Source organism: Nipponia nippon, unplaced genomic scaffold, assembly GCF_047370975.1.
Source record: "Nipponia nippon isolate SJK-2023a ecotype South Korea unplaced genomic scaffold, ASM4737097v1 scaffold_17, whole genome shotgun sequence".
Classification (NCBI taxonomy): domain Eukaryota; kingdom Metazoa; phylum Chordata; class Aves; order Pelecaniformes; family Threskiornithidae; genus Nipponia; species Nipponia nippon.
Genome location: NW_028262333.1, coordinates 3,084,518 through 3,104,910, shown reverse-complemented (window position 1 = coordinate 3,104,910; position 20,393 = coordinate 3,084,518). Strand labels below are relative to the sequence as shown.

Sequence of the window (20,393 nt, the reverse complement as noted above, 5' to 3'; positions counted from 1 at the left end):
CACGCACCTGGAGAAACCGATACAGAACAAATGGAAGATCTGCCTCTCGCCTGGTGCCCGAAGGCATTGTTTGAACTAAGCAATAAAGAAAACAAAGTCACTGATGTGATTAAAATATATCGATATAGAAACATATCCATGTGCTTATGAATTTAGTAAATAGAGCTTGATTCAGGTAATGCCAGTGAATGTTTTCCTGAACTAATAAGACCACGTGCAGAACTTTGTACCCTGCAGGTGAAGGCTAACGTGGTTTCACATTACTTATGCAATGAAGTAAATGTGCTTGGCCCCACTACAAGGACAGATGTTGACACATGGGAATGCGTCCAGCAGAGGCCACCAGGCTGGTCAGGGGCTGGAGCACAGAGCATTCAGGGTAAGCTGAGGGAGCTGGGCTTCTTCAGCCTGGAGAAGAGATGGCTACGGGGGATCACATTGCTATCTGCAGCTCCCTGATGGGGTTACAGAGAAGACAGAGTCAGAGTCTTCCCAGAGCTGCACAGCAAAAGGATTAAATTCTGACCGAATATGAGGAATTATTCTTCGCCATGAGGGTGATCAAGCAGTGGCACAGGAACCAGAGAGGTCATGCATGTCCGTCCTTGGTGATACTGAAAACCCAGCTGAACAAGGAAGGCCTTGAGCACCCTGAGCTGACTTTGACTTTGGCCTTGCTTTGAGCAGGGGTTGGGCTAGAGACCTCTAGAGAGCTCTTCCAACCTGAATTATGTATATGGTACTTACATAATGCTCTCTCCTATGGATAGTTTTTATTAATGAAGGAACATAATACTTCTCCATGACTCAGGAGAGCAGCCTCAGCGTTTTCCTACAACCTTTGCTAAAGGGCCACAGGTAAGTCGTACAAAGAGCTCCCAGCACATTTTTACAGGGGATGACCAGTAACACGTACAACAAAAGAGCAGATTGTAATCATTGTTAAAAAAAACCCTAAATTATTCAAATTTGAGAACATTATTAGCTCTCAACGATTTCAAAGTCTTTCCACTTCTGCAACAGCCCAGGCCCTCTGCCATCACAACACTTACCCAGAAGAGCATCAGCATTCACACTGACAGCAAAGTTATCTGCACCACAGAAAATCAGCTGCCAAAACAGCGGCCACTTCACTGCTGTGCTGCAGCCTGGCCCCGACGCGGGTCTCAGCAGCATCAGCTCTGAGGACATACCGTCACTGCTCGCCTCACCAGCTCGTGCTCTGCTCCAGCTCTGGGCAGTTTCTGGATGATGAGGACATCACGTCAGGGCTCCATCGCACAGAGCAAGAGTTACTCACATGAAAGCAGGAAAATGCTAGAAACAGCAGCAGAAAAAGGAGGCACTAAACAGCAGAACATTTGGCTGCACAAAGGCCCAGGCTACTGCTCTTTGAAGTGAACATACTGCAGGGAAGGTGGTTTGGAGGTAATGCAGGAGATGTTATCCCGCAGCTGGTTAGAGGAAGAGGAAATCATTGGTTTAATCAGGTTTCCTGACACTTCAGAGATCTCAGCTGTGCATCACTGAGTGCTTATTTCATCTTTGCTGCAGCCCAAGCAGGACCAACAAGGAGGTGGCTGCGGGGGAGTAGCAGCCGACCTGGGATTGACACCATTCATGGCTGCCTGGCAGGAGAAAGTCAATCTGGCAACTTCACTGCTAAAGCTGGGAAAGTCTCCTTCAGGAGCTGGGGTCAGGAGAAAAATCTTTCAAAGGTAAAAAAAAAAAAAAAAATCCAATAGATTTTTATCTGCAAGGAGGCATTATTTATAGCTCAATGCACAGTTAAAATAGAATGAATAAGCGTGTTCTGCCGTGAAAGCAAATTGCTTTGAGGTTATATAAAGCAGGGAAATAGTTGAACACATCTCCAAAGGACAGCAGATGAGGCATTTTCAAGCTACCAGTCATCTAGCAGCACGCACGTCATCAGAACAGCACACGGCAGGGGGATCATGGCTGTGTCCCTTGGATTTCAGACAGCTCCGCAAGCCACTAAAGACTGTCATTGCCAAGAGAGGCTTGTAGGCAGAAGCAAGATATTTTAATTGACTAACTAGCAGGGCTGGGAAAAGTAATTCAGTATGGTTGGGATGAGCAATTGCTACATGCTACCGAGCAGCAGAGGGGAATACGAAGGCCTCAAGGAAGATCATTTGATCCCTGGACAGCTGCTTGTTTACAGAGGGATAAGCATCCCGGATGCGACTCTGGTGCAAAGGCTACGGCAAGGCTGGCTGGGGAAACAGGTTACAGTCTCCCATGAAGCGCAGGGACCATCTCTTTACAGTGAGCTGCCAAGTCGCATTAATTTATCATAGGAACATGCCTTCAGTGCTCACTCCCTTCAGTTCTGTTTCGTAAGATTGACAGACATGTCTATAGACCACAAAGTGTTCTTGACAAGAGGGTAATTAACCTTCGATGTTTACATCTCCCTCCTCTTGGTAAGTAACAGACTAAGTTTGCGCGTTTTGGGCTGTAAACGAGTGATAGTTTCCTTTTATGCTCTTGATCAGAGGTCAGGAGGACTGGAATTTTCTGAGCTCTATCTGGAGTAGTAGGTAACTGAGGAAGAATTTCCTTGAGTAAATGGCCAAAGCCTTGGACTCAGGGCTTTCAGACCAGCCCCACATCTGTAAGATCCCCATCAGCCTGTGGCTCCACAGCCCTTTCAGCCAGGATCTCGGACCTGGTTCGTCCGAGACAGGGACAGGGTGAGCTGAGGCTCTGCCCTCCCTTGAGGAGGCTAGGGGTGCAGAAGTTTACACATAGATAATGATGTGAACGAGAGAGAAAGCAGCTGTTCCTGGAGGTGCCAGTCCATTGCCGCCACAGCAACCTGGAGGCATCGCTCTGCCCATTAACTGCCCCAAGAAACATCAATGTATCACATCCCCAGGCAAAGTTTCATTTCCATGTGAAACCACGGGATGAGGCAATGCAGAACAGGAGCAAGCAGAACATCAGACAAAAACACGTTCTTGGATCTCACCTTATCAGCCAAAAAACTAGCAAAAATTCATATGAGGAACAATGTTTGGAAAAGGCAAATGAAGGTGCTTGCTTTCATTTATGTGAAGAAAACCAGGAACCTCTGGGATTTGGGATGAACGATGGTTTGCTTTTTAATAAAGATCTTATAAATAAAATAGCAACAAGGGATTTTCTTTCTGAGGGATAAGGTGGAATAGGCTAAAAGGAAAATGCACTGCTCTCCCTGGTGGGAAAGGGAGGGAGAACAGGGCAAGAGACTGGGTGCATCGTGGCACTATAGTTTGAACACTTGGCTGGAACAGGAGGAACTGGCTGGAAAGTTTCTATAGCTGAAGGACTATTAGCATCGTAACCATTGAACACTTTTTTCCCTCATTATTAACAGCAAAAGAAAGGGGAACAACTTAATTTATTCTGCAGAGTTAAGCTTTAATGAGACCACTGCCTGATTCTTTGCAGCTGGACATGGGTGAAATACCATCAGTGCTGACAGAAAGCAGCATGCTGCTGAGTTACAGGATTTTACTATTTCACAGACATTGAGGTAGATGGCAGGACTTGTACTATCTCTCAACTACTGCACTAGCAAAGTAATGCAGTTATTTACTTAATATGTCAGTACATGCATGACAACTGCTGTGTTGTATGTGATCATATGGCCCCTAGATCCCCTGGCTTGGGCACTGTGCTCCATTTGCAACCTGACAAAAATTCTTGTCTCAGGAGAGCCAAATGCACCGATACCTGCACAGGTTTTGTGTGTCTCCTTTTCTGGTCTTGAAACAGGTTATGCTGCACTTTCCTGATGCTGTCCGCGAAGGCTGTTTGTACATGCTTGCATAGCAAAGAAATATTTCTGCTACTTGTCTCATATTTTGCATCTTTTTGCCATCCTTCTCTTCATACATTTGAATGCAGCCTGTGGAGAACAGCAATATTAGGAAGCTAGCGTTAAATCACTGCCAAATAAAATGTCAACAGAAGGCATATGCATCACTTACGTCCAATCGTACGCTGCCTGCTCAGCATCCGGCTGGCATTATTTGGGATGCTGCCACAGAGAGCAATGGGAGCTCAGGCTGCTTCTTGGTTTGCCTTCCTTCTTAGTCACTGGGTTGACTGCTGTTCCCAAGTCCCTGGGTGTCCCACGTTCTCTGAAGAAGGGAGTCTGCCATTAGAGACTCGGTATGACCATTTTCCCAAACAGGGACGGATGCTGGGAAGGTAAATAAAACTCCCAAACGATACAAGTGAAGGAGAGTTCATCCGAGTTAACCACAAACAATGAGGTGGTTTTACCATCTCTATTATAATCCTATCAGTCAACAAACCTATGCCATCTGAATATGCTGCATCATTTGGATTTCCACTCCAGCTATTTTCTTCAGCTATTTTCTTTTCTCTGTTAAATCTTCACGATTTCGCCCCAAGCACAAACAGCAAGTGGAGAGGGAGAAAAGGAGGATAAATTGGAAAAGCACAGCGAGAGGCCAGGGGCTAGGGGACTGTCACTCGGAAAGCATGTTCTTTCCATCCAACTGACACATTATAGGCACGGATCCCACATTCAACGGTGCAAGTGAAACCATCTGTGCCACAGATCTGGTCCGGTGCTTGGCCAGGGGGCCCTGACTGGCTGTCCACAGCGATGCCCCTGGGACATTTGCTACAGCTAAGCCTTGAAGGGAACAGAGAAAAAAGTTTAAAGCAAGAAATTTCCAACCATTCCTCATTCTTCAGGGGGCTTGAATGAAATTCAGGTTTTGCTTCTACAAATGAAAAATAGGCAGGAAGCAATGCACTATGTGAAAGCTCTTTTTTTGCACATTCACGGTATGTTTAAATTTATGGGGCTGCACCTCAGCTGGTGAAAATCTGGAAAACCCTCCTCGGCTGAGTGGAGATCTGCCAGCTGGAGATGGGCTCCCTTCCACTGCTGCTTTCTGCTTTTTTCATATCTGCTCATTGATCAGCAGAGCACACGACCGAAGCCCAGAGCATGGCAAAGTATCAAATAAAATTGTATCAAACATTAAATTACAACAAGGGAATGAACATTTCTGAGTGTGAACATACTGACGGATGAAATGGGTGGATACCAGAATTATATTCGTTCAAATATAGAGATCTGAGGAAATTTTTTCAGTTCCCAAACTATTTCTTTTGGTAACAGCCAGTTAAATAGACCTATGCGACTGATGCAATGAGTTTGTACAATTATTTCTGGATATCTTCTTTTTTGAGGAACACATAGTTATAAAGTGGTTAAAAAAATCATTTAAATATTCTTCTGAAAAGAGAACAGTTTTAAAAAAATCAGTGGGATGAGCCTTGTCGTTCTCAAACACCCGTCAAAGGAGTGACAGTATCTCGGCCCATCCACATGCCTCTCTAGCAATTGAAGCATATGAAAAAAAGCTAAACCAAGACAAATTATCAGCAGACATCATTTTGAAAGGTATAGATTTTTTGGTAAAGTGTTTGAATGAAGTTTAGGTACAGATACTGTCAAGGAAAAGCTGGGGGGGGGGGGGGTTTGAGTCACAGATGGGTAAGTGCTGATATATACCATGCTGATAAATGGGGGGTGAAAAAAAAATCTTTTGGCTCAATATAAAAAGACTAAGTATTGTTTTCTAAATCCCACTTATCAATCAAGAACTAAACGATTCACTTCATTCTTCCTCCTCTTTGTGTTGTAAGAAAAATGACTGTAGACTCAGAAAACATTGATAAGGTTATAAAGATAAGTTAGACAAACAAGGAAGGAGAGAGGACATTTATATTTTTAAAATATTGCCTCTGCGATATGTACCAGTGCACTTACAAGTCACGAATCCTGAGGCTGGACCGTCATCGGTGTGAAACACGTAGAAGTTCATCAGCCCTTGGCGCTGCTCAGGAGCTGGGTCCCCGCTCTCCAGAGCCGGAGGGCTGCAGAAGGGGCTGCAAGGCAGCGTGCGGAGCCGGATCAGCTGCATTTCAGCAGGAAATTTTAGATACCTGATGTTGCAGTCATAGCAGGCACTGGAAAGTCATTTTTTTTCTTCGCTGCATCCTTGACTGAGGGTAGAAGGCTGCACCTACAACTGTTTCTGTTCATGGCAAGAGTGCAAATATGACAGTCCACTGAAGCAGGACTAAACCCAGGCTTGCATCTGATCCTTTTAGTGCCTGTTTCCAAGTTAAAAAACAGGCTTTTGTAGCATGACAGTTGAATGGTCTTTGAGAGTGACCTGACCACTTTGAAGCTGCTCGGGCTTTGCCCAAGATGAGTGACAAAGTCAGCCTTGGGGCCCTGCAGCATCATGCACCCGAGAAGCGACAGAGCAGTAGACTGAGCAGCACCAAAGCGTCCGTCACCCTCACGCTGGAGACAGTTACTGGGTATATTCAGTCTAGTAAGCACTGAGCTCATGAGGGGATCTCTTGGTGCTCCCCAGCACAGGAATCTCTATCTATCTATCCAGCTATTCTTCTATCTATGGCCAAGCAGGCATCCAGCTCAGTCCACTATACCTTAAAACCACGTTTCAGGTCTCTTCGTCATACTTTAAACTTGGTATTGTTCTGCCTCTCTCCTAAGCCACAAAAATTCAATGCTTCCTCTTGAACGTACTCGTCTTTGCCTGACCATTGCTTCCTCATCAAGAAGAAGCAGAACGAAATCGTCTAATTAACACATGCTCAGTAAGTAACCCTGGAACAGCTGAAAAACAGCTCCGAGACACAGAAAACAGCTCTGTCCCCAAGAAGGCGGCTGCCCTACTTTTATAGGGTTATATTGCTTCATAAAACACCCCCTGAGCCTGGGGGATATTTAAACTCCAACGTCAAGCTTTTCCCATTTTCTGGCCCGGTTTTAGTGTTTTATTCCATCATGTACTTTTACACGAAACCTACTGGTGAATACCGCATGGAAACCTGTGTCTAAGGACCACTTTGGCTTCTTCCCTGGATTGCTCTGACTTAATCTCAACTTTGTGCCTCCTTGAGTTCGTGTTTGCCTTTGGTGTCATCAGACAATGATGGCAGGGCTGTGCCCAGCTAATGCCATTCAGTTGGATCTTGACAGCTTTACTACAAAGGCTTGCAAAAGCCAGCAGCCAGAGCTAAGGCCAAGGGAAAGTCTCCCAAAGCCCACAAAAAAAATATTCAGGTCTTATCCTTGAGGATAACCCAGTAACATTTAAACTAGAGCAGCATGTTCTACAAAAACACCGTAACAGTAAATGGCAAAAAGGTTATATAAACCAAAGGAATGTTTACATTAGGACACAGACCCAAGAGAAGTACAATAAGCCATTGTTAGTCACAAATCGTCTTAAAAAGTACATGCCAGCCACGGACTCTAATAGCACGGAGGTATAACGGCCTCATTCCCTGGTACAATACCCACAGTATCTCCAAGTCAGGAACATTTGCCTTCAGCCTATTCATCTAGCCCGACAATTCAAAGAGTGACTTTCCAAACCAATCCAAATAATTGTGTTATTTTCTGGTAAACTACAATGGGACATTGAATAAGGAAGGTGCTAGCGGTAGTCCAGAGGAAATCATTTAACCCTGAAATATTGGACTTGCAATAGCTTTGGTGACCTGGTGTGGAGCTGGTGGTAGCGGCTGTACCTATGTTGCCAACAGACGAAGGGCAGCCCCCAGGCCCCCCTGCCTCCCTGCCATCCATACGGACAACCAAAGCGACAGCAATCGTATCACCAGGTCCTGAGCTCTTTGGTCTCAAAAAAGTAGGCAAACATGACTATCAGGCAGAACCACTTTCCTGTGACTTGCTATATATTTGGTTAAAACTGGGCACAAGTGAACCTCTGCATCCTTTTCCTTCCCAAATGGCTTTAGAAGGCAGGCAGCTGCAGTGATGGCTGCACTGGGGCTGTTGCCCACCCCAGGGGTGATTTCTGCTCACCAGGCCCCAGAGATATTCTGTTACATTAATAAATCAAGATATTTCATGAGTGGACACTTCTGCTGTCTGTGACCCTGAAGGGAGCTCAGCATTCCCCCTCCTGTAGATTATATCCTATAACAGCACACAGCACTGAGGTCAATTCAATGGAGACAGGCCGGGATCACCTTTCCTGACAGCAGCTGCTGCCTCTTCCATGGGACAGGGTGCACAGGCAGTGGGAACCAGGACAGGGGCACCTCTCAGCCAGGCAGCAAGTTTCCCTTTCTAGCCCACAGCAAGAATGTGCTCTTCTTGAGAGCAAGCCACCACCCACATCCTAGACATTGCCCTGTGGAGGAGGTGGACCATGCCCTTGAGGTGAATGTCTCCTTACGCTGACTATGGAGTCTGTGATCAGGTCATACAGAGATATTAATGGCTAGATGAGACTAATACTGGCAAGAAGACTCTGAGGAGCAAGTAAGTGCCTGGGAGCTCCAAGGGGAGACCAGGACCTCAGCAGAGCAGGGATGGCACTGACACATGGCAGGAAAAGATCTACCCACATTGTTTGGTAGAAGACAACATCGATAGAAAAATACATATGCACCACTAGAAGTACCGTGTCAGGGAGGAGAAGGGGCAAAAGGGATGAGACGTGGCATTAAGACAGAGAAACGTTGCCAAGTGAGTTTATTGAACAAGTGTTTCAGGAGCTAAGGAAACAAGACAAACTGAAGGAAAGTTGCTGGAGAAGATCAGCCCGTGGGAAGTCACGTGCAAGGGAGCTCGTCTTCCTGCACTGGGCTCCAGCACAGGCTTAACATTCAGTCAGACTCACGAGGCTGAGAGTCCTATTGCTATTCCTGGTGAGAAAAGGAGAGAGAAGGATTAGACACAAAGCATATTCAGTGCCGAAGCCTCATTCCTCACTTCACGGCCCAAGCGTTGGCTTAGGGTTGACCGGAGACAAAGAACAGTCTCAAAAGCCCAAATACTCCCTTTCATTGTTATCATTAAAGATAAAAGGTTTCACACATTTGATACCATCCATTTGGTTTGGTGAACTACTTTTTCACACATCCTGATTAGCTTGTGGGACAGATTATGTGCTGGTGAAAATGAGTAAAGTATCTTTGAAGTTAACAAACAGGGGGCCACGTACAGATTACAGAAATGGGCCCTTCGCATTTTCCCTTAAAATGCAAAAACCCCACTTCCTTGCACAAGTCATGGTGCACCAGAAGTGTCCAGCATATGCGCCCATAAGCAGTTAGTCAAAAACACATTACAAAAACAGCCCTGCATTCGTAGTAGGTACAGGAATTGATCATGAAAGGAAGGGTTTTGCTCTTGTACGTACAGGTAGGCATTGCAGAAAAGACATCTGTTGCCATATGTTTTGTCATCAGAGCCGCAGTGGGGCAGATATTCCATGGTGCAGATAGGAGAGATTTCTTGGAAGTCCTTGCAATGCTCCTGCACACAGAAGATAGACATGAGTCTCTGCCTGAGAGCCAGCTGTGGTCCCCCCAGCATAAGGAATGACACCCCACTGAGAAATGAAACTGTCTGTACCATCATAAGAACCAACTCAAAGTTTCCTCCTGGTGGCAGATGTGATCCCATACTATTTCTGCTCACTGCCACATCTTTTCCTGCACAGTTACAGAGCAATGGGACGAATGTTGACTGTTTTATGACCAGCATGAAATTCCCAAGGGATCTCCTCAGGTCTGCACACCACCACTCCCCCAGTTTGTAACCCACAGCAGAGGACGGTGCCCCTTGAGTGTAACAGACACTGGACCTCGCTCTTTGTTCCCATCCTTTCCCACTCACTTTTGTATTATCCTCTTCACAGGGTCCGTTCTTGCTTTTGCCAACATTGGACCGATGCTCCCTGGAGGAAGACAAGCGCCGTTAGCTGCAACCTTCCCCATTACAATTGCAGTGCAAGAACATAATCTCACTCCCACATAGTCCACAGGAGATTTTCAGATGAATTAGCTTAGCATTGCCTGCATAGCACTAGCAAGACCATGCCCTTATGGACCAGGCACGTGTCTTTTGGAATAACGCTCTCCCCAATTGACGCATCCCCCTTTGCGGGGCTCTGGGGTCAAACACCCATGTCAAACACCAACCAGGAAAACAGGACCAGACAAACAGGACCCATCCAGCACAGGGTTTCAGAGAGCGCCCAGGCACATTACGTGGCACTCAAAGATGGATCCAACCACCACCACCGAGAATCCCCCAGAGGGAGAAGGACGAGTACTTACAGATTGTGGGCACACAGTGCACACTCGCTGGCATAAGTGACACCATCAGTACCGCAGACGGGATCGTAGATCATCGTGCAGGCCATCAGGTTTCTGCCGTCCTTCAGCGTGGAAGTTGGGTACTCGCTGCAGTTGAGCTGGGGAACAAAGACAGCAAAAGCTCCGGCACAGGCTCTGCTCTGCGCAAGGGCACCCAGACACAACCCCCCCTCCTTATTCCTCTGCTTTTTAGGATCTGCCATAGGACAAATTACGGTTATATATTAACTCATTCTTCATGGAAAACTAGCAATTTCCTTTCATAGCCTAATGCTGGAGAAGACTGAATCAAGGCTTGAAGGTAGACATCACTCATTCAGCTTTGTATTTATCATGATGCCTCTATACCTTGCTGAACCTACCAGGATATTACAAAATGCAGCTCAAAAATAATCTGCAAATCAAAACGGCATGATTTATGCACTTCCTGCAAGAGAGCTGACTGTGACCAAGGAGTTTTTCACAGCCCACAAGAATGGAGGGGAGATGTGCTGAAAGGCCTTTTGTTGCAACAGGACGGCTCCCAGTGTTGAAATCTGCCAGCAGGACTGACAGCAGTTGAAGCTGATTTACACCGGTTGAAGAACTGGTCTTGCGTTTTAGCAGTCCCAGTTTCTCCAGCGCGAGCTCTTCCTCTCTGATTTATGTATCTCACCCGGTCTGAGCACAGAGCGTACCCGGGAAACAACGGAATGACATTTCATAGTTTGTTTGTACAGAAATGAAATATCTGACTCGGGATGTTGACTCTAACACATGCTAATGAGATGGCTTTGTTCTTCTATTCCCCAGTGAGTATAAATGGTTTAGAGCTAGCCAAATATAGTTAATCTAGTATTTTTACAACATTCATTGTCGGTATACATTAGATTACATTGCATTTACAAAAAAAACAGAGGAGTTTGAATCCCCTGGTACATCAGGTATCAGCATTCAAAACACAGGCAATGTTCTAATCTTTGCAGAACATACTTTTGTAAAATGCAAGCATCCAGAAGGCACCGGATACCCTGGGTCCTCTGCATCCCCTTCCCATACTGCCAAAGCAGACTGCTAAGCTCCTGCGGCAGCTATAATAGACTGCTGTGGGAAAGGAATTTCTTCTTGTAAAGCCTTAAATCATTTACGCTACCTGTCTCATAACTCATTCCTCACCTGTCCTCTTCCTTTTTCTGACTGCGTGCAGGAAGCGCACAATGTTCCTGCTGCTGGGAGAGGGTGATATTCACCCGCCAAAGGAAGGACAGCACAAGCTGTGATCCCTGCTGGAGGCTACGCCACCAAAACCAACCAGCATTTTTTCAAGTTATGCAATCAGCTCCAGCTCTGGTTTTTTTTTTTTTTTTTTTAGGTTTCACTTACTTCGGGAACTTCCTCTCTGCACCTTCCATCATGCTTCTTGGCAACACTGGTTCCAAATTCACTGGAAGAGAAAGCAGAGTTAAAAATGCTCAACAAGTAGCTCTGCTGAGCTCGCAGGGGGTGACCTCCAGGGCTTACATGTTATGGGCACACAGGGCACAGTCATTGCTGTAGGTGGCACCGTCTGTCCCACAGATCTCGTGCAGGATGAAGGGGCAGGCTGCGATGGCTTCGCCGGCTTTGGTATTGCTCAAGTATCTGGTGCAGTCAACCTGAGGAGATAAAATAACAATGCTGGGTCAGCTGCTGGGCGATGGAAGAGCACCCCATCTGCAGTCTGTCCACTCTGACTCTCCAGATTTTAAAGGCTTCTGCCAGAGGAAAAACAAGAGGTTTTTTAAGTTTAGTCTTCCATTAGAAATGAATTAAGTAATTGTAGTTGGGTTTGGTATTGTCTGCTAACAGAGGGAAGAAAGGAACAGCTGGCCAAAAAGATTATTTTCCTAGAGTCATACATATGCAAGGTTTAAAACAAGCATTTAACCCAAGGAATCTGATTTAAAGTGTTTGACATTAAGTCCAGTTTGACATAGTTAACTAAATCCAAGATTCTGTTTCAGCTTTTTCAAAACAGCAGCAAGAGCTGTTTCACCAGCTCCAGTTGGAAAAATACTTACTATATATAAAATCTAACAGCTAAAATATTTGAGGATAAATAGACAAACATCTATTGGAAGTCAGTCTACACTAGCTAAGCATCACTGATGCTTCACTGTCATTTTGCATAGTTTCCCCAATGCAGTGTCTCTTATTACCCATATTTCCCACATGGTCCAAGAGCAGATTAAAGCAAAGACAGCATTTCAACAATGTATCTTCACTATAGAAAATATAGTGCGGTCCCTCAGGATGCATGAAATTATTTTTGGTGCTTCAGAGCTGCTCTGCATAAGCAGAATAAATGTGTTGAGATATTATCAGCACATATTGTTACTGTGCAGGATAATAAAGCTATTTCTGGATGCATACATGAGAGCAGATTTTTCCTGGCTGACCAGAGCACAAGGATTTTTTTAACCTGCCTGTCTAGTGCAATGGAAATCCTAGCACTGAATGAATACACGGACATCTAGCACAGCCTTCTGACTTCCTCTCTTACTATGCTAAAATGGGCTGCACCGTTCTCGGGCTGCCTCTGATGATTTCTGTTCGGAGATCTGCAGTACTGGGACATTTTGTTTCTCAAGTCCCGGCCTGCTCCCATTCTCTCTTGCCCTCACGTACGGCACATTGGTGGCAGCCACTGTGAGCAGCTAAGGAGAACTGCAGCACCAGCACGAGCCCTGTGCATCACCCCTCCATGCATCTGGCGGCACGGCAGGTGCACTGGGTCTTCCCAGTGCCAGGGTTTTCCTGGAGACTGGAGAGAGAGAGAGAGAGAGAGAAGATGCCACTTATTTTGTAGCTAGTTCCACTTACAGGAGTGCTTTCCTCCTTGCATCTTCCATCATGGCTTTTCTTAACGTGAGTCCCATGTTCTCTGAAAAGGAGAGGCTGGCATCAGCATGCTCACAGGCTAAGCCCTATGACACCCAGGTGCCACAGAAGGCAAACCAAACTCATAGTCAACATATATATGATAAAGGAGGCATCTGATTGCCTAATGAACTGGCTTCTCCCAGTCATTAGCAAGCGTAATCCTAAGCGGTAACAGACCTATCAGGCCTCCTCACTGTGTGCTACGCAGCAGCCCCATCCACTCTTTCTTCTGCCCAAATACCACAGCCCTCAGTGTGCTCACATTGAGAGATGGGTCACCCACAGCTCCCCCGAGGAGCACAAACAGAGCATCAGGAAACAAAATCAAGGTGACAGGGGCTTCAGGAGGTTGAAAGAGAAACAGAAAGAGACATATAGATATGTTGGTATCAAAACAAAAGCCATCTAGAGCACTAACCATGACTAGTCACTCCAAAAGAGAGTCCTATATACAGTACTTACAGGTTGTAGGCACAGATGCCACATGGGTTGTCATAAGTATATCCGTTTGTGCCGCAGACTGGGAGCAGGATCCTTGGACAGGCTATCCTGGCCTTACCGTCCCTAACAATTCTTGATGGGTATTGATTGCAATCGATCTACAAAAAGCAGGAGTGTCAAACCTTGGGAAGTCCTTGTTCTCCGAGAAAAACCCCAACGTAACCTCCCACCCTGTCTCTTATGCTGGGATGCTGAGACAACACTAGTGCTATGCCTCAGTTCTCTCAAAACCAGGCTGAGTCAGTGCTGCATGAATCCTCTCATGCACAGAGGGAACTGCACAGCACCGCATGGTTTGTGAGATGCCAAATCACTAGGGTCAGTAGTTCGGTCAATCCCAAATGCAAGATATGCCAGAAAAGAGAAAATAGTCCCCTTTTCATCTGCAGTATAAATATAAACAAAACACCGAAATAGTGAAGGAAGTTGGACTTTGCTGACAACGCATTTGAAGAGCATCCTCAAAGGAACATCTAAGCCCAAACTGACCGACTTCCACATTTATGTGTTGCCATGTCCTAGACACCAGCTCTGGGACTTCTCAGCTGATACACTCGGATCAAAACTTCAGGTGTGCTCCATATACCAGAATATATCCCCACCCCAAAGTTTGGTGTAGGTATGAATTCATAATGAAAACCCTGTGTCTAGCTCCCATGCAGCCCATCTGCCAGGGCTGTGCGGGCAAGGAGGGCCCAGAGGACACCTGCCTCAGGACAGATAGGATTCGTAGGCATCCTCAACACAAGGGGCTGACAAGACTTAATAGACATGTGGAGAAAGCCAGGCTTCAGGCCAGCTCACTTTCAGAGTAGATGTAGCCTCAGGGAACCTTTCAGTTGATACAGCTAAGAGGAGAAATATACTTTATATTGAATACTGACCTCGGAAACCTCCTGTCTGCATCTTCCATTATGCTTTTTGCCAACATGGGTCCTGTGCTCTCTGGAAGAGGGAAACAACAAAGTTGAGGAATTAAATGCTTAACATCTTGGTCACAAACATGTGCAAAATGAAGCAAAACATGGCTTCAGACTCTATAAGAGTGTCTCAGAATAGCTACATTACTTTACTCATCCACAAGCTCATCACATCTTCTCGTAACATGCAAGTTAAAGCAATATTCTGAATTATTCCCTCCTCTGCTCAGTCACTGCCCAGCCCACAGACTAATCCAAGGAGCTGTCATCTGACTCTTCAAGGTTTTCCCTCATAGGCACAAAGAAGGTATCAGAAGGAAACTCAAGATAAATCCAAAACCAATCCAGTTCCTAAGAGACTTGAAGAAATAGGCATCAGCAGAAATGCAGAAGGATGATTCTCAGGACTGCAAAGCATTGCTGGCTACTTAGAAGGAGAGCTCTACGTATGGCACTTACCCATTGTGGGCACAGATTTCACATTCGTTGTCATATGTAACGCCATCTGTGCCGCAAACTGGATTCAGGATCCTTGGACATGACACTAATACTTTGCTGTCCTTAGTGGCTGTTGTTGGGTACTTACTGCAGTCAATCTGTCAAAATAAGGAGAATAGCCCTTGCTATGTGAGAAAAGTAGATGCAAAACCTTTTCATTCTGTATCCCAGCCTCCACTCTTTCTGCAGCAGGACAAAGCCCTGATACACCGAAGCTAAATCTTCAATCAGAAATGAGCTTTCTGAATATTATCCTAGTTCTCCAGGAGTCAAGAAAAAGGACTATCTTGGAGAAGAGATCCTTCAGGCAGAAGAACATGTACAAAATTCTGGGCTCATCCTCATCTAAAAAAAAACAGTCTTGAATTTAGTGGGAAACATTTTTCACCAGCTGGAAATCTGACTAATACTGTTTTGGTTTGTATTGGTTGTCTCCCCACTTCTCCAGCTCTGTGATTACTTATTACTTCAGATTCCCTGTAGTTAAGCATGAGGTTTGAAAGGCTAGAGAAAAAATGGTTATCTATCAGTTGGAGAACGGGCTTTCTACATCCCAGAATTTTGGTGCTGAAGCTTCTCTTCCCGAGGCACCAGACTGTTGGCCTCAAACAAACATACAGTAAATGATACTCTATAAATATGTATGCTTAGTGCTCTTGTGAGTCTCACTATGTCTGTGAAAGCAACCAGCATGGGAGTTTTGAACCCCTGTTGCAAAGGGTGGAAAAGCTTGCGATCTCCAGAGAGAAAACTGCCAACCTGCACAGCACGTTGGCAAGCGAAACCTTGGGCGTCCCCTTCCCCTGGGCACAAAAGCCAGCTTAGTACGGAGGGAAATGAGTTCTGCAGCACCGATTCACTGCAGCTTCTCATCTCATATCCATCTCCGTTCTCCCTCCTGGTGTGGCACGCATGGGGTGACCCGCTCTTTGGAGCGGGCAGGATGCAAAATCCACCCTCACTGTGCAGAAAAGCAAATAATGGATTGGGATCCTCGTAAGCCCTGTCATATGGTCCTCTTGCAGTTTCCTAGGGAAATCTGTGGGGATCTCAGGATTCTACTCGCAGCCCTAAGAGACGGATTTTTTACTTCTATTGCACTTACAGTGACAATCTTGTTCTTGCATTCTCCATCATACATTTTGCTAATATTGGTGTGATGTTCTCTGAAAGAAAGAAATGCTTTGGTTAGGAAGCCTTGAAAATAAACTTTTCCCATTACACCCTAGGTACTGGGACAAGAAAGCAAAGTCCCACCCGCCTTGTGGGACACCAACCGCTTGACTACTCTGAATGCACCCCGCAGACGGTAGCGGCAAATGCACGGTATTTCCATATCACATGGTAATGAAGTGTTAGGAGTAATTAGATGTTAACAAGTAACGCTTTGATCTGTTCGTGGCTCTGCTCTGGGTTGTCCTCTGGTTCTTTTGTGATTCCTCTCACGAGCACAGAGAGAAAATGGGGAAGAAAACTCAGGCTGGCTGAAGAATTACAAGCAGCCAGCTCTAAAGAGCCCGCCAGAGACACCTGCCTTAAGACAGACTAGTGTTTTACAGACGTGCTTCTGAGAGCCTTAACTGTCACTAATTACCCAGAAGGATGTTCTATACGCAAAACTTACGCATTATAGGCACAGATCCCACATTCGTTGTCATAAGTGAAGCTATCTGAGCCACAGACTGGTTTCAGTATCCTTGGGCATGCTACCAGGACGTGATCACCTATTACAGTTCTTCGGTACCTACTGCAATCGATCTGCAAAAATAGCGGGAATAGAGAAAAAAAAAACCACATTTTTTTATATAAAGATACAACACTCCTACATAGTCTGCTTACTCTCCCTCAGCCTTTGGCGACAAATCCAGCATCAAACTAATTCCACCATCAAAAGTGGAAGCCAGAGTCAGTTCTGCAGGAATTCTCTCCTGCTGAAAAAAAATGGCATAGCAAGGAGGACTGCGATTTGGATTTTGCGCGGTCCTTCATAAGAGCCTGCTGGAGCTATCCAGGTGGTGAGACTCAACCTTCAGCCAACACAACATTTTCATTTTACTCCCAATTACAGAGGCTAGAAGTCTGAATTAGAAAAGCACAGAGACATGGTTCCACATAGCCCATAAAAACCCTCTCAGCTTTGGTTATCATCAGATTTTAATTCCCTTTGGGCTGTGCAGACCAGCTGCGCGTGTTCTGTTTTCCTCTTGCATGATGTTTGAACTGTCCCCCCCTTTTGCAGCCAGCTGAAGTCTTCCATGGACTTTGTCTTACCACAATAGGTTTTGGCTCGCATTCTCCATCATGTGCCTTCTCCACGTTGGCTCTGTGTTTCCTAGGAGAAAGCAGACCTGTGTCAGGGATCGCAGAGAGCAGCATCGCCTTGAGGCTGGTGGTGTCGGCACCCAGCTGCTAACTCACATGCTCCTCTGCCCAGTTCACCTTTGGGGGATGAAGCTGCCACCCTTACCTTGAGCCCCTTGCCCTGCCGCTTCTGCTAGGTTTCCAGCAATACTCACGTGTTGTAAAAGCAGATCCCACACTCGTTGCTGTACGTGACGCCGTCGGTGCCGCAGACTGGCTTCAAGTTCCTCGGGCAAGCTACCCAGGCCGTCCCATCCTTGCCGATACCGCTGGAATACTGGCTGCAATCAATCTGCAAAAGCAGCACAGAATCAGCCCTGGCGCTGGCTACCTCATGGAAAGAAACCCCCATGCAGCCTCCCACCAGCAGCCACAGTGCCTGCAGCTCCTGCCGGTAGGTAAAGTAGATGTATTAAATTGAATCTGCTCAGACAGTCAGAAAGAGTGAATTTCATCTACAGAAGTTTCTGATTATGCTTTCCTGCCGTGGTCCGGGGGAGGCCCAGCATGGAGGAAGGATTGCTGTGGGTGAGAGGGTGCCTAATGAAGGCAGCCGGTAATTGGGAGCCTGGCTGCACACCAGAGCCCCTCAGCTCAAAATCTGATCGTTTCAAATCGTGCTGTAGTCTCTGGTGAGTTACAGGAGTCTCCTAACTGCGTGGGAAGAACCTGCAGACAAATCCGTTGCACAGCCCCTGCTGTTTTCCTATGATATAGGTGTAGAAAACCTATGCAAGGAAGACAGTTCTGCGGGTCTTACTGCATAGAAAAAAAAAAATTATCAGAATCACAGTCTTTGATGCTTTCAAGCACATCATCTTAAGACAGTGTTCCTCATGAAGAGGTAACCTACTGCCTTTGGCTTGGAGTAACTAAATTATGTCTAAGGGTTAATACAATAGGATTGTATAATTACTTCTTGCTTTCTTCATTTTATTTAGTGAACTGAAAATATTGTAAAAAATGGAGGATCTTATACTTTCTCGTGAAATTGGCAATATCATTCAAACATGCACTGGCAAATATTATTTAGGCAGCCAAGCTTTCATTAGATTTAATCCACTTGCTCTTCAGATAATTACGTACTCTTTCTACTTTACCAGAAACATGGAATAGAAGAGAATAAATAGATCTGTAGCTCACCTCAACTCCAAAGGCAATACCTGAAAGAAAAAAAGGGAGACAGAAAAGAAAAAAAATAAATCGAATTATTGATATGCAGAGAAGATATATGTAAATCTTTTCATGAAACTGTTAAATTCAGTGACTGTTGTTGACTAGGTTATTAGGTTTAGGAAAATATGGAGTTTTACATTATGCTGGTAAATGGTCATAGGATGTATTAAAATAAATAAATAAAGTTTCATTGCACTTTTGGGGGAGATAAAACAGGGGAGAGCACATACATTAATCCATCCCTAAGATGTTACAGGGAAGCAACAGAGGTACTTTCAATGCAGTACTCTTGGGTTTTAACGTCTTCTAGGAGACTTTATATTCGACTTTCAAAAGTTCGGACACGTGTGTTTAAGATGGCTGTCGACCACCGCCACTGTCCACCTCCAAACGCATCCTTCTCAGTTACCAGGAACAGCACAGTAAGCTTACAGAGTAATCCTAGAGGTTAGAGTTTGCATTTATATTGCTCACATAGCTAACGATGCCATTTCTAACAGTTTTACTTTGCCGTCATACACAGTACTCCCATGTGTAAGCTCCTGCTCTGTACTAGGACTGCTCCTTCAGCAATTTGTTCCTACAAACTAAGAAGATCAAAACAGTCACCTGTATGAGGTTTGCTGAAACCTTCGTCTTGAAGTCTAATTTTTCCTACACTCCTCTCAGGAAGAATATTTCTTCATGGAATAAGGCTCTCCTCCATGTTACAAGACCCGAATATTTTTACTGAAATGAAAGTTCAGCTCTGATTCAGCTAGATCGAGGTCTGCAATATGCCAGGAAATACTCACCCAAGCAGCAGCAAAGGGCTAGAGCCACCTTTACGAAAACCCCCGTTATCTTCATGGCAGACAGAGGTACCTCTCCAGTGCAGCCTGATAGCTCTGTGCGGGAGAGGAAGACTGCAGGTAGGAGCGGGAATATATAGCACACCACGATATCAAGTGGTCCCACCTTGTTAGGTAATGCACCAAGCCTATCATCAACATCCAAAGCCAAAAATATATTTACTTAGTTCTAGATTTCTAGCTAATAATTGACACAGGCATGTATGCCAGGAAGGGGCCTTTTGCGTGGCTCGAGGGGAGTGTGGAACGTGCCAGGACCTCTCTCCTCCCGGATGGATCTGCCCCCGCCCCGGGCTGCCCCTCGCACGGCAGCGGCACGTTGCAGGCTCACATCTACCCTGCGACTGGCTAAATGCAATTAGATCCTTCTCCTCCTCTATAGTTTTCAACTGAGCTGCCAGCTGATAGCCAAAGTCCTCGTTATTTAACCTCAGAGCATGATTTCATACTCTTCACTGCTGTATTTCATGCCAGTTTGAGCCCAGGCAATTTCAGCCCAGAAGGTCACCCTGTGCTCTGCGGGAGGAATCCTGCTCTTCTCCTGTTTTAAAAAAACTCAGCAGTGCTCTGCTCCACGTGCCAACTTTTTCTGTACTACAGCAAGGAGCAAAAATATTAAGTTTGGTCCTAAAAATTGATCTTTTTGGCTGTTCACTGTTAACTCCCATGGTACCCTCTGCTCATCTGCTACCACCTCCCCCGTGGCCCGTTCCTGACCTCACCAAGCCTAAGTGACACCATCCCACAGGGCAGCAGGCCAAACGCTTTTGATGTCTACGTAGACTAGGTGTACTGTATTTCCTTTATCTAGGAAGTCAGCCAACTTTGCAAAGATTGATATTAGCCCATGCGTAGTTTCCTTCCTGAAAATTCACTGTGTACATTATCCCTTTACACTTTATATCTTTAGTTTTCTTCAAATTTCTCCTGAAGGTTTGCCCACTATTAAGGT

General features: G+C 45.5%; 1 protein-coding gene across 1 annotated transcript; it reads right to left on the bottom strand.

Annotated features, from left to right (window-relative positions):
- Positions 1–8,585: 8,585 nt before the first annotated feature.
- LOC104014239 (serine peptidase inhibitor Kazal type 5) lies at positions 8,586–19,476 on the bottom strand. Its single transcript, XM_009466859.2, has 16 exons — positions 19,385–19,476; positions 18,558–18,577; positions 17,570–17,706; positions 17,325–17,385; positions 16,678–16,811; positions 16,159–16,219; positions 15,015–15,151; positions 14,520–14,580; positions 13,597–13,733; positions 13,075–13,135; positions 11,734–11,867; positions 11,596–11,656; positions 10,195–10,331; positions 9,752–9,812; positions 9,273–9,388; positions 8,586–8,775 (listed from the first exon to the last, which is right to left on the bottom strand). The coding sequence occupies exons 1-16, from the start codon at positions 19,437–19,439 to the stop codon at positions 8,730–8,732; spliced, it is 1,419 nt and encodes a 472-aa protein (XP_009465134.1). The 5' UTR covers positions 19,440–19,476; the 3' UTR covers positions 8,586–8,729.
- Between the last annotated feature and the right edge of the window lie 917 nt (positions 19,477–20,393).

What these genes read in the sequence shown, in the direction of transcription:
- LOC104014239 (XM_009466859.2), bottom strand. Translation starts at nt 19,439, where the DNA reads ATGAAGATAACGGGGGTTTTCGTAAAGGTGGCTCTAGCCCTTTGCTGC. An exon ending in GCAAGGAGGAAAGCACTCCT is followed by an intron (nt 11,868 to 13,074) that starts GTAAGTGGAACT and finishes TTATCTCCTCAG; the next exon opens with GTTGACTGCACCAGATACTT. An exon ending in CTTTTCTGCAATGCCTACCT is followed by an intron (nt 8,776 to 9,272) that starts GTACGTACAAGA and finishes TTTTCTCACCAG; the next exon opens with GAATAGCAATAGGACTCTCA.